The 13,037-nt window shown below is 45.0% G+C and overlaps 1 protein-coding gene across 4 annotated transcripts in view; it reads right to left on the minus strand.

Moving 5' to 3' along the window:
- Nucleotides 1–216: 216 nt before the first annotated feature.
- BEND7 (BEN domain containing 7) overlaps nt 217–13,037 on the minus strand; it is a 76,475-nt gene continuing 63,654 nt past the window's right edge. The window contains exons 8-9 of one of the 4 annotated variants that reach the window (XM_082452879.1): nt 6,122–6,175; nt 217–702 (exon numbers count right to left, since the gene is read on the minus strand). In XM_082452879.1, coding sequence (XP_082309005.1) covers nt 674–702; nt 6,122–6,175 — 83 coding nt within the window. In that variant the 3' untranslated portion in view covers nt 217–673. The other 3 variants (XM_082452877.1, XM_082452880.1, XM_082452878.1) reach the window with 3 other exon arrangements.

The following is a 13,037-nucleotide window of genomic DNA, read 5'->3' on the forward strand; positions in this document are numbered from 1 at the left end:
ACTGCCAGGCGGAGCCTGTGACTTAATGCATTCCGAGACACTCTTTCTGGTGGCAATCTGGTTCGTTCGTTTATTTTTAAAAATTAACTTCATACGGAGAGAAAACTTTCTGCATATGATCACCAGAGTACTAATAAATACCTTTTAATTAATGGCTAGCACTGGCTCCCCTTCATAAACGCAGGAGGGCTGGCACACAGGCAGGAGACAGGCGCATTCAATTAAAGTAATTTATTGTATTCTTCCAGAACAGACATAAAGGGCGTCTTGGGAATTGATATCACAGCACGTGTTATACACCATTTTCACAACCAGCCTTGTGTTGAATTTTTTTTAAAGAACATAGTAATCTTAAAAAAATCTAAATATTTACATATTAATAAAACATATATACAGAAGATTGAGACCTTATCCATAGATATGGAATAATTTTTTTTTTTTTGCTAAGAAAGCCTATAAAAAGGATTTCTGAATAAAGTCTGAACAGTAGTCGCAGTTAAGTAAACACAGTTTTAATTTATAAAATATGATTTTACGGTTGCAGTTTTATGCCGTGTATTTCCAATCTGTGAATCCATTGCACACATTCGAGAGCCCAACAATCCCCACCCACCCCTCAGGTAGTGAAAAATTCAAGCTCTCGCCCAGTCTTGGCAGGAAGTGCTTTGAAGGTTCATGGTGTATATTTAACAGATTCCACAGCTGTAAGGTAAACGTTTCTACTTTTATTCGCCATGTATTCATCTTACTGTAACAGAGTTGAAAGGTCACTAATTAATCTTTTCAATTCCCTTGAGAAAGACTTCCTTCTGAGAGGCAGAAGACAAATTTTAAAACATATCTTGCAGAAAAACAAAAGCCTGGGTTCACGGTACTTCATTAGACTCCTTGATGAACAGAGAGGCTGGTGTCAGGGAAGGGTTACTAACTGGCCTGAGATCGAAAAGGCTAGCTAAGCCTGTGATGGAAACCATTGATCTGAACCTTCCTTGGGGCTCCGAAAAGAGGATAAAAGACACACGTGTATGAGATGTAGCTGTCTAGCAGGTGGATTGATTCCATAAGCCACGCCTAGACCAGCTTTGTCACATCACAGGAATGCCTCCTATGGTCTTGGGTTGATTAGCTGGTCTTTAGTGGGTACTGACTCCCCCTAGAGCTCCCCTCCTAGCCCAGGGTTAGCCGCCCCGAGTGACGTGATGGCACAGGTACCTGGGATGGGGCAGTAAGGAACTGAGGTTCCCGGCTTGGCCAGCGCGTTGATGGCTTGTTGCCCGGCGCTGGGCAGCCGTGGTCCTCATTTCTCCTTAGCCGCCTCACCACAGACCGCGGGAGGGGGACTAATGGTAACTCTGAGCTCTTACACTCTCCGATTCGATAAAATAAGTGCTAGGGACGTGTGTTAAATGGTAGCACAGCATTTCCCCTCCCCACGCCCCGGGGGTTCGGTGTTTCTACTGTCCAGATTTCTTTCAAGCCAACTTTTGGCCTTTGGGTCAAGTGCCAAAGATTCACGGTAATTTGCTTTATACAATAAATGAAGTGTAAATGCAATGCCTCCAAATAAACAGGTATTTTAAATTCACCACCTTACTAGAGAAAGGAATCTGGAGGCAAATATCTCTGTGAAACAAATATCCACATGCCAAAAATATTTCTTTAAAATGAATCCACCTTTTCACTTGTTGGTTTTATATAAAGTGGGAGGGGCAAGTGTACCAGAACCACGTGAAGTATATAAGATTAAGCACATCTGTGGCCAGTTGCCACATGATGCCACAACCCCCTGGATCACTCAGTTAAAACCATCTGTTAAAACAGTTGTCAGGTGTCATGTGGATAGCTGGTTACTTTGTTTCTCACCTTTTAATTAGCTATTTTGTCTCTGTGTCGACACAACCTACATGAAAGATTTTTCTTTCCTAAGAATTTACGTATCGTTTGCACTTATCAGTGACAGATGATTATTCTGGGGAGATATGATGCCACAAATGATTTCATCTAATAGATCAGAGCTGTCCTGTCTCCCAAAACAACTTTTCCATCTTCTAAGCTGGTGAAGATTCTAATTAAGTTTGGCCTTCAACACTGCTTCCTTGGTCCGGAAAGAGCCATTCTCCTGTATACTGCAACTAAGCAATTTACATTAAAATAAATACGCTTCAAAACTCTATACCATATTCACACTGAAAAAGAAAAAAAAAAAAAAACGGAAAATAAAACTGCTGCTTTTTCATGGACACTGAACCAACCCAGTGATATGCTGGACATTTAAAGGCTGAGAATTCAACTCTAAAGATGATTTTTAAAAATCTTAGACCAAATTGGAGGCTTGATTATCACACATTACAAAGAAAGAATATGAAAACTATTCAAACGTGACGGGTCAGCTTCACAGAACGCCCACACTTTGCAGTAACCTGAAATGCTAGTGGATCTTTGAGGAAATTCCAATGGAGGAGATGCGTGCACTAAGCAGTGTCACTAAAGGAAAGTCTAGGCAGTGAAAGCTGTCTCTGTGTCTTCCGTGTTTTCTCTCCTGGTGTCAAATATATGACCTACAACAGAGACAAGAACGTGAAGGGGGGCCACTTCTCTAAGGAAGAGTTGTACGCTTTTCTGTGACACGGCCAGATGCAGGACCTCATTGGTGAGGTGTCTGTTTCACCTCTAAATCAGTATTTTTTAGCCAAGGCTTTAGGTGTGCCAGATGAGTAATTTTAGCCATTAGAAATCTGTAATGATGATTTTTATAGGAAAACTCATGAATGTGGGTTACTATTAGAGTATGTTCATTATCTATCATCCAGGAGTAGAAAATGGCTAAATAAAATATATGACCTGTAAGACGGAATGTAGTGCAGCTATTAAAATAATGTGTATGGAGATTTGTAATAAAATGGGAAACGCTTGTTAGGTGGTAAAACAAAACAGAACAAAACTTTAGGAAACAAAATTGGATGGATTTGACCTCCATTATATAAATTTTAAAAATATAGAGAAAAGTCTGGGAAAAAACACCCAACAATAATGGTTATCTCAGGGTGGTAAAAGTAATTTACATTTTCTTCCTTACACTTTTCTGTATTAATTTCTAAAATGTGTGTAAAAGAATGCCAATTTATGACCAAACAATGCTAAGCCTAGGTGCACTTTGTACTATTCTATTTCAAATCCAGAAGCCGCCTTTAAATGTTAGTACTGTTTCGATTTTATTCTCTGTACTCTTTTTCCCCCCAAATTGTTCCCTTATGGTGGTTTTTCTCCTTTATCAGAGCTCTGTCTCCACCCCTGGGCCGTAGTAGCCTCTGCCTCTGGTCTGAGGGTGGGATTTGTTCACCAGAACCTATCTCAGTGCTGATTCCTGGCATCGCTCAAAAACGCTTACTGACAGGGTTGAGGGGAAAGAAATTAAGAAAATATGTTTTTCCACTAGAAAAATCTGTATCCATTTTTGTTAAAACTAGACAAACAGAAGTTTGCTTAAGTGTTAACGGACTGAGATAAATGTCATCTGACGCCTGACTGTAACCGTGGCCTGGTCGGTTCTAGTTCATAGAAACACTTGGGGATTTATCCCCCCGTCCCACCCCTTCCCAACACACATGAATTTGGAAGGAGAAAAAAGACCTTAACAAGGTAATAAAGGCACTGTTAAATCTTTAAAAAGGACCAACTGTTGCCAGCTCAGACAGACCAGATGAGGAAGGTCTGGCCAGTGAGTCTCCAGTGCAGGGAGGAAGCTGCATGGACAAGAAAGGTGGAGTTCATCCCTCGGACGGTCTCATCAAGGAGACACGTGAGGAGGGAGGACTAAGTCGTGGTGCTGTGTGCAGAGAAGCCCCAGGCTGGGATTTTACGTGAGAGGCACTCCAGAGACATGCCAGTCTAATCAAGATTGTTTAATTCCATTACTGCAAAATTTGGGCACCAATCCGTGACTTCTCTTCCCCTTTTCGAGGTGATAAGTGGTATTATTTATCATGCTGTTTAGTGATTTGTATCAGATATCTATCAGGAGTCTAGTGGAAAAACCTGCGGGAGGCGTCCTACTATTGTCCTCCTTAGGGCCTCTACTACTGTCCTCCTTAGGGCCTCACGGCCTTGGGTAGGGTCTTCTTGGGAAGAACCCGAGAGCTGAAGCTGCAGCGGACTTCAGGCTGACTTACGACAGACACGCTAACTGTGAAGACGGGGCGACACTGAGCGCTAAGTGTGAAGACGGGGCGACACTGAGATGGAATCCTAAAGGGATTAGTACATCCATCACCTCTTAGGATCTTTAGGAAACATGCAGAGAAGGTGTAAGAAAGCTACGCGGTGGATTGGCTGGGAGTTGAGAGGCCTGGGCTCCGGCCAGGCCACCAACCAGCTGTGAGACCTTGAGAAAGTCATATAGTGTTTCTGGGCCTCAGGCTTTTTTACCTGTAAAATAAAAGGACTGGATAAAAAGAAGGGACGGGACTAGATGATCTCTAACATTCCTTCTTTCTCAGATTCCTTGAAATTCTTTTCGGTTCCATGAGGTGGTTCTACCATCCTGTGTTCAGTTTTCTCATCTGAAACATCTCTCTGCCTCCATCTTCAGACAGGAAAACTCAAAGGTATTATTTCAAGGGGAATGGTTTTCCAGTAATAATACTTCTTAAAAGCCCACTGTGTCAGATGGTGGCCAGGACGGGCAGTGCAAATGTCCTGGGGTCATGGGGGGCTGATGGGGGAGGAACCCTGGAAAGTACAACTAGAACAGCAAGGTGTTCCTCCAGAGAGCCTCCCGAAAGGGCACAGTTTCATCATTAGTAGCAGTGCTTCATGCCTCTACCTGCAGTGGGTGGTCAGAACGAGGCTAATCGGAGTTGTCTTGATACTCAGAGGAGCACAGGTTGGGAAGGAACAATAGAGATCATGCATTTCAATTCTCTTGATTCATAAGTGTGGAAACATAGCCAAACAAGAACTCCCCTTTCTGTAATTTCTATAATGACTATATACAGTGAGAACGCGATAGAAGCAGGTTGCTCTCGCCCTCTGCAGTCATTTCGTTTATTTGTCCATCGATCTGTTGCTTAGCTACTCAGTGACAGAGAAAGCACCGTATCATTTGCGTGTCCAAGTTTTCTGGCTGCTCTGAAGTTCACTAACGTACATCTCTGCTACACCGTGAACTCAGGGCAAGCGCTGTCTGTGAACACGGGGCCTCGCAGAGTTCCTACACAGACTAACGACTCCTCTCATACTTGCTGGATCCAACTTAAAACTTACCACCCCAAATGGAGAGAAAACACGGAGTTGAGCTTTTTCATTGACAGGGGTTTTTTTGGGGTGTGTGTGTGTGTGTCTGGGTTTGGTTGTTAGAGAACCTTCAGGTATTTTGAGGGAAGTGAATAAAGAGTCTTGAGACCAACTGAGGGGATAAGCTCTTTGTCACATGGCTCACTGATCAGACACCTGTCCCTCAGGCTCTCTGGCGAGAACCGATGCAGAGGGAGGAGCCCAGGGTCGGAAGGATTACTTGAGAGTCAAATAAGAAGAAGTCAGAATTAAGTTTATGGCTTAACCCTGCAGCAGATGCGGCAGTGAGATGGTGTATTCGGCTGATCGGGTTACAGCGTTAGGAATGAGCCACCCAGGCTAGATGGAACGGCACATTCAATCCCTCACTTAAGACACAGTATTCATCGGGTGCCCATTATAGGAACAGCAATGACACTGCCTCTCAAAGCTTTTTGCGAGGGGGGTGAGGCCAGAACGCCTGTGAATTTCATCATAAAATGGATGATCCCTGATCTAAACAGAAATGTCATTTCGTGTTAAAATATTTTTTTTAATGTCCCAGGGATTGGGGAGGCAAAACGTTGTGACACTTAAGTTCTTAGGACTTGCTGTTCTGAGGTTATCAGGCAGATGAAACAGAATGTGAGAAAACTGCAGCTTTTCGTACTCAATGTGCAAAATCTCTCTGAATGCAGGGCATTGAGCTCCTCTGATTACTAGGGGTTGGGCCTCTTACAGAAGCAGTTTGCTCAAGCATCTGTATCTCTGATGTTAAAAACATTTTCAATGCAAATATTCTTACGTGCTGTGTTTTCCAGCAGGTGATGAAAATGGAAATGTGTTTTACCTGTTGGGGGTAGAGAGACGCAGTCCAGCCGTTCATCACCGTCAGCTGCCTCTGTTGGTTACAAATATGAAACACAAATCTCATTAGTTTCAGGGAGCTCATTCATTCTGCCGAATAAGGTAATACAATTTAAAAACTCCAGCGCACATGATAGTTTTCACCTTTCTTTTCCCTTCTCAGCTTCAGCCAGTTCACATTAGAGATTTTAGTACCATGATTTAAATATTTTTAAAATGATGATATAAAATCCATCTTCCTCTATTAAAATTTTTTATATCTTAGGAACATTATTCTATCAGTCATTGATGATTTCAGTTCATTTTCACTTATTTATATAGGCTTAAGTATCCACCCAGAATCTGGCGTAAATTGTTTAAATATGATCGTCGAAGGCATGGAGGTCAGTGAATTCCTATGGTAGAATTTTACTCGTCATCCTCAGAACCATTCTAGTGGGGCAGGCTTAGGACAGCTTGGGAACGAAACTTTCTTTGGAGATGACTGGAAATTCAATCTAAAATCGGCATTAATTTAGTCATGAATAAAATCAGAAGGAGTAAGCGTTCTTCAAATGATTTGTCCCTTCTGTGCTTTAAAATGCAAAACTTTGCTCATCTCTGATATATTTCAATCTCCTGAAGAGTTTCCCAAAGGTAGATCCTTCCGTCACAGAAAACCTTCCAGCAACTACAAAAAAGAAGGTGCCCATACGTTTCCTGATAAGTGTTGGGCTTGTCAGTTTCCCCAACGTGCTGTGGACAGGCCAGAACATTCCACGGCTGCTGGGATAATTCTGGCCCTGCTCCCTCTGTCCCAGGGCTGCCGCCCCCTTGTAAGTTTCCTGGACGTGTGCCCGTGAGGCCAGTCAGGTGAGGGCTGCCCCGTGTAACACGTTGTAATGCTGAGTTGCTGGGAAGCAAACTAATGGTATGTTCTTGTTTTGACTGCCGTGGCTTTAAACACAATCAGGGTTCAGAGATGGATGGAGACGTTCAGAGATTTCCCCTGGTTCACCCCTCCACCATCCTGCCCTCAGACTGCCACACGCTGGCCGCGGTGAAAGACCCATCGCCCCTCACCTGCTAAATCCACCACAAAAACACCGAGACAGAGTCGTCAAGACCAGTTTTGGCTGGAGAGGAGCAGTAGCCATGACCCAGCAATCCCACTACTGGGCATATACCCAGAGAAAACCATAATTCAAAAAGACACACGCACCCCAATGTTCATTGCAGCACCATTTACAATAGCCAGGACATGGAAGCAACCTAAATGCCCATCGACAGACGAATGGATAAAGAAGATGTGGCACATATATACAAAGGAATATTACTCAGCCATAAAAAGGAACGAAATTGGGCCATTTGCAGAGATGTGGATGGACCTAGAGACTGTCATACAGAGTGAAGTAAGTCAGAAAGAGAAAAACAAATATCGCATATTAACGCATATAGGTGGAATCTAGAAAAATGGTACAGATGAACCGGTTTGCAAGGCAGAAATAGAGACACAGATGTAGAGAACAAACAGTACAAATTGGGAGATTGGGATTGACATATATACACTAGTATGTATAAAATAGATAACTAATAAGAAACTGCTGTATAAAAAAAAATAAAATTCAAAAAAAAAAGAGCAGCAACCACTAAAAATTATGTTGTAGATGAATGTTTAATACTGCATAAAACATTCCAGTCAAGCAATGGGATAAATGGTAAGATTAGAATTCTATAAATAGGTTTATGGACAAAACACAGGACATACTAAAATGTTAACAGTGTTTCTCTCTGGATGAAAAGCTTATGGGTATTTAAAATTTTGTTCTTTGAGTTTTTAAATTTTTCTTATATATTTAAAAAATAACAAACATGTTATTTTTATATTTAGAAGATATTATTCTCTTCTGATTGGCTTAAGTGAACTTGAATAGGAAGATGAAGTACATGGTAGTTCTTTCATTGTCTGGGATTTTTTTTTTTTTCCACCGTTCAAGGTTTATTTATTGTTTTAGTTGGCATAACACTTAGATAGCTGGCTGCATTATTTTCGTCGATTTTTCTTTTTTACATCACATGGCAATGTACACTATTCTGATACATATAGTACATAAAATAAGATCCTTTAGAACAGTTATGCATAAGACATGCAATACTGGATTTATCATCAATCCCAGGATGTGATTAATTGGAAAAAAAAAAGTTGGACTAGGCATCTTGGCTAGAGGAACCAGAAGATTTAAAAGATTCTTCAGTAATAATAATAATAATAGCTATGATAGGCATCACCATTTACTGAATACCACCTACTGAGCAGTTATTATATGCATTGTGTCAGCTAACCCTTGGCAACCCCTACAAGGCAGGTCTATCTTATGCCCATTTTAAGAAATGAGGCAACGGAGACAAACAGACGTTAAGACGTACCAAGGGTTTGACTCAGGTTAATGCCTGGGCTTGACCTCTTCGCTATGAATAGTCCAAATATAAATCACATGCATCACTATAACCTACAATTGTAAAACTTCAAGTTTTAGTTCATTTGACACTTTAGTAACTTTCTCTACCTTCCATGAAAAGCGGCCTTTCATTTAGTGATGACAAAAATCAGTTCTGGGTGTAAGTTGATCTTCCCTTTGTAATTCAGCTCTCCTCGCTTTAAAAAAACAGGCCTGTGCAATTATGTGCTTTACTAAGAACCAAACATACACAACCCCAAATCTGTAAAGGATTATGTATAAATGAGTAGCTGCCCGCTGCACAAACAGGGCCAAGTGTTGCAGATGAAGAACACGACTGTTAACTTAAATTTGATTATAACATCTGTCTGTAACGACAAGCTCACAATCTTTCTTCTCTGGTGACAGGCAAGTTGTGAAATTTGGGAAAGATTAAGCAAGTCCAATAAAAATTTAATAGCAGCGACAGCTTTACTCTTAGATCAAACACAAATAAAAAAATTGCAATTTTTGCGCTGAGGAAATGATCTAATGAAAATAATAAAAATCCACACCAGAAAAGGAATCATTCCAGTTATCGAAAAAAATTTATTACATGTGATGAGAGCCCCAAATGAATTTCTATTTGGATTCGCAGAAGAACCTTTCACATCTGTGAGGGGCACTTCCTTTTGCTGGAGGCTTCGCGGGCTGCCTTTAGCAGCGAATTGATTACTTGCCCAGGTAGAGTGTGTACCTTATTCCAGGAAGTGAGCCAGATATGATAAATAAGACTGAAGCTGTAGAATATCCATGAGATGCTGTATTGTCATTTAGACCGAAAAGGAGACAAAAAAAGAGCAAGCAATAGCACCGACCCTGGCCCCTCAGTTCTCATCGGCATGACGACAGCAACGCACGTGGCTCCGGTTCCAGTTTGCTGGGATCTCACTTCTGTGCCGCTTGGGGAGAATGAGGTGGGACAGGATTTGACAAAACTGGGAGACAAAGCCTATTTGGCAGGTCACTGTGGATGTGCTGTCATCTTGCTCTTGTGTGGTCTGTGTGTCAGGGTTAGTTTTGTCCTTCAGCCACCTTGCCCTTCTCAGACGCTAATGGAACCTGCTGGACAGGCTGGGGAAACCTGCCAAGGTGCCAACCACAACTCTCTAGGCAGAGAATCTAAACCCAGTGTCAGAGTGGAAGCATCCTCACTCAGATAAGACGACGACTCCGGAACAGGGTAGACGATCATCTGAGCGGGTGAGATGCTCCACAGGGGGCTGGGGGAGACTGCACCCCATTCTGTACCAACAGGCACACGAATTACTAATCCAAACCCTGAGATGGTTAAGAAACGTGTTCACTGGCCAATCTATTTGGGGGAAAGAGAGGCAGGAACGTGGAGGAAGGTCCCCACTGTGTGCATGTGTACGCTGTGGGGAAGGGAGTGGAGACCAGAACTTGTAATAATAACTGGTCTCAGCATCTGACAACAGAAAAAAAAGGTGTGTTTATGTATAAACTACATACAGGAGGGGAACAACATTGCAGCAGAACTTGCTCTTCTGGTCACGTGGCCTCTGGCAGCAGAGCTGCTCCCGTGTCTCTGAGTACAGCCTTCTCCAATGTACTCAGTATACGCCCAGCGCTCCGCTCCCCACGTGTATGTCCTCCACCTTTGGAGGTGACTCTTCAAACGGAAACTTTTCAGCTCCTTTAGGGACTGTTAATCACTCTCCCCAGCTAAAGGCACAGGTTCTGGGACACCAAGCCCTCTTCCTGCTTCCTCTGGGTTGTCTCTGAAGCCCCTCAGTCAGTAACATCCGGATCCTGAATTTATACCGTCCTTTTCCCTCAAGCTCCCAAGGAGCTCCAAGCATTTCCTATGTCCTGCCACCACCCCCTGTGATGCAGGAAGAGGTCCTAGGTAGAGGAAGCAAGTGCAGATTTGCTAGAAGCTGGTGGCACAGCTGGGGCCAAGGCGCGGGGACCACAGGGCAGCTGGTGGATGGAATCCGGCCACTCTGGCCCTTTGCCTTTCCTTCGGACTGAGTATTACATTTCAGTCTCGTCACTATGACAAATCTTAGATCTCTCTGATACTGTATTTAGTGTCTTTGTCTTTTGGGTTTGACAACTTGCTCTGAAAAGCAACAGGTAGGTACAAGTTCTCACGTATTCAAAACCATCAGGATTGCTAACGCAGAACTTAGGCAACATAAGACCAACTTAATACTTAACTAGCAAGGACACGGCTCAGCTTATACTTGACAATAAAGCTGAGGAGACACGCACCCAGCAGGACACCAGTGCTTAAGGAGGGGTTACTCGCGGGGTGCTGTCTTTTGTAACACCTGTCAGTCAATCGCAAAAAGCGCTTTCCCTGGAGCCTGAAATCTAAGGGGGCAGAGTCACAAAGGGGCCTTTGTGAGGTGTCTCCAGGCAGAGGCAGGGGACCTTTAGCCTAAGAAGAGATAAGAGAGCCGCCGGCAGGAGGGTGACCTTCCCAGGTGTTTCCCAGTTAAGCCACCCAGAGTGAGGTCTGGGCGCGTTGACCCGAGACTCTGAACCTTTGGGGGAGCTGGGAGAAGGGGCGATCAGGAGTGAAGTACGAGGCCTCAGGAGACGGGGACAGAGAAGTGAGAGAAAGGGCCTGAGGACGAAGGACGGGGCACCCAGGGATGGCCAGGCGAGTGGCTGCAGGTGTACCCAGCACGTGGCCGCCCCGCGGGTTCTGGGGGCGGGGGGTGAGGAAGTCTCTGAACCTCCAGTCAGGAACTGATGGAATGTTCTGCAGGATCTCCCGGGACCGCGATGAGCTAAGACCTTTTTGCTGTGGACAGCTGTCCCTTCATTCCCATTCACTGGTCCATTCAACAAGTATCCGGGCGTGTCCACACTGTGTCACACAGTGTTCTCAACACTTAGGACAGAAACATGCAGCCTTTGCTCCTGAGGATCTCGTGGAGGAAACAGGTGTGTCCCTGTCACTATTCAGGTGGCAGAAGATCAAAGTGCCAAGCCGCCTGTGAAGCCTCCAGGAGAAAGTAGCCTCTGAGATGCTTCGCGCTTCCAGGCGGAGGGGAGGCCTGGGTGTGGGAGGCCCGCCGACTTCAGACGGGGCGGGGCGGGGCAGGGTCCGCTGTGGCCCAGGGGCGCACCGGGCGATGGCAGGAGGTGAGGCGGCGCTAGGCCGTGAAGGACCGTGCGCGCCATGCTGGGGGGGATGTAGGAGGGTTTTTACCTGGGCGGACAGGAAGCCAGAAGTATTTAATCCGGGGGGGTGGGGCATGACCGGACCTCATTAGCAGAGGCTCAGGGAGTGGAGCCTCGGGTCCCAGGATGTGGCCGCGCCTGGAGCTGCACACTGGAGAGCCCCCGATGATGGGACAGTGCAAGTCACGTGGGAGGACGCACAACAAGAACGAGAAGAAGCACCGAAGAGGGAAACCAGGACCCGGGTTTAGGAGGCGGGCAGAGGAGAAAGAGGTGGGGACGGAGACCCAAGGCACTGACAGGGAACTTGGAGGAGAAACAAAGAGAATGAACTCACAGAGCCTGGAGGAAGAGAGTTTAAAGAAGGATGCGATTCGGAAGGGTAAAAATCAATACGGAGGTCAAGTCTGAGTGTCAATATAAACAAGTGAAATCTGATGACCCGGACGCAAACGCGGCAAAGGTTCACGTACGTGGAGGAGTGAGGTCAGGGGCAAAATGCCCTGGATTCTAAACTGAACTGGGTGGGGAGGCGGACTCGGAATGCAGGCCCTTTTGGAAGAAATCTGACCAAGAATGTCGGGAGGAGAAAGGAACTGCTGTGTTTTGTTTTTGGTTAGCAAAGGGAAGGAGGGTAAGGTCGTGGGCATTTTTTGAGCATTATTACGTGTCTGCTCTCTATCGGTGGCAATACTTGCATTATCTAATTTTAACTCTGAAAACACCCCGAGCTAGGTATCAGCCTCGTTATATAAATGGAGAACCCGAGGCTCAGAGAGGTTGAGAAATTGGTCCAGGTTCCCAGGAAATTGTAAATGGCAGATCAGAGCCAGGAAAGCAGACCTCTTCTCTCCACTGCACCACACTGTGTTTATTTGCGATGATTTGGGGATGCAGGAGAAGACACCAGTGAAAACTGGGAGACGGAGGAGGAGGATGAGGGCCTGATTTACTGCCCAAGCCTGAAAGCCTTTGAGAGTGAAAGGGGCGTCACTGACAATCATGCCGGGACAACGGGAGCAAAGCAGCTGCCCCAGCACAGCAGGCTGGCCGGTCCCCTGGCCGAGCACACGACGTGGGGCTGCCTCAGTGACCTCCATGCCGCCAAGCATGGCTGCGCACAAAGACATCTTCCGACGGGTACACTAGCTTCACTGATAAAGACGTTCATGTACAACCCGCGCCTGGAGCCTCAGGACAGCTCTGAGGCAGGCTGTACCTCTATGTCCACTTCGTGATGGGGACCCGAGATGAGACGTATTG

The sequence above is a fragment of the Balaenoptera physalus genome (assembly GCF_965194825.1).
Source record: "Balaenoptera physalus genome assembly, chromosome: 2".
Classification (NCBI taxonomy): Eukaryota; Metazoa; Chordata; class Mammalia; order Artiodactyla; family Balaenopteridae; genus Balaenoptera; species Balaenoptera physalus.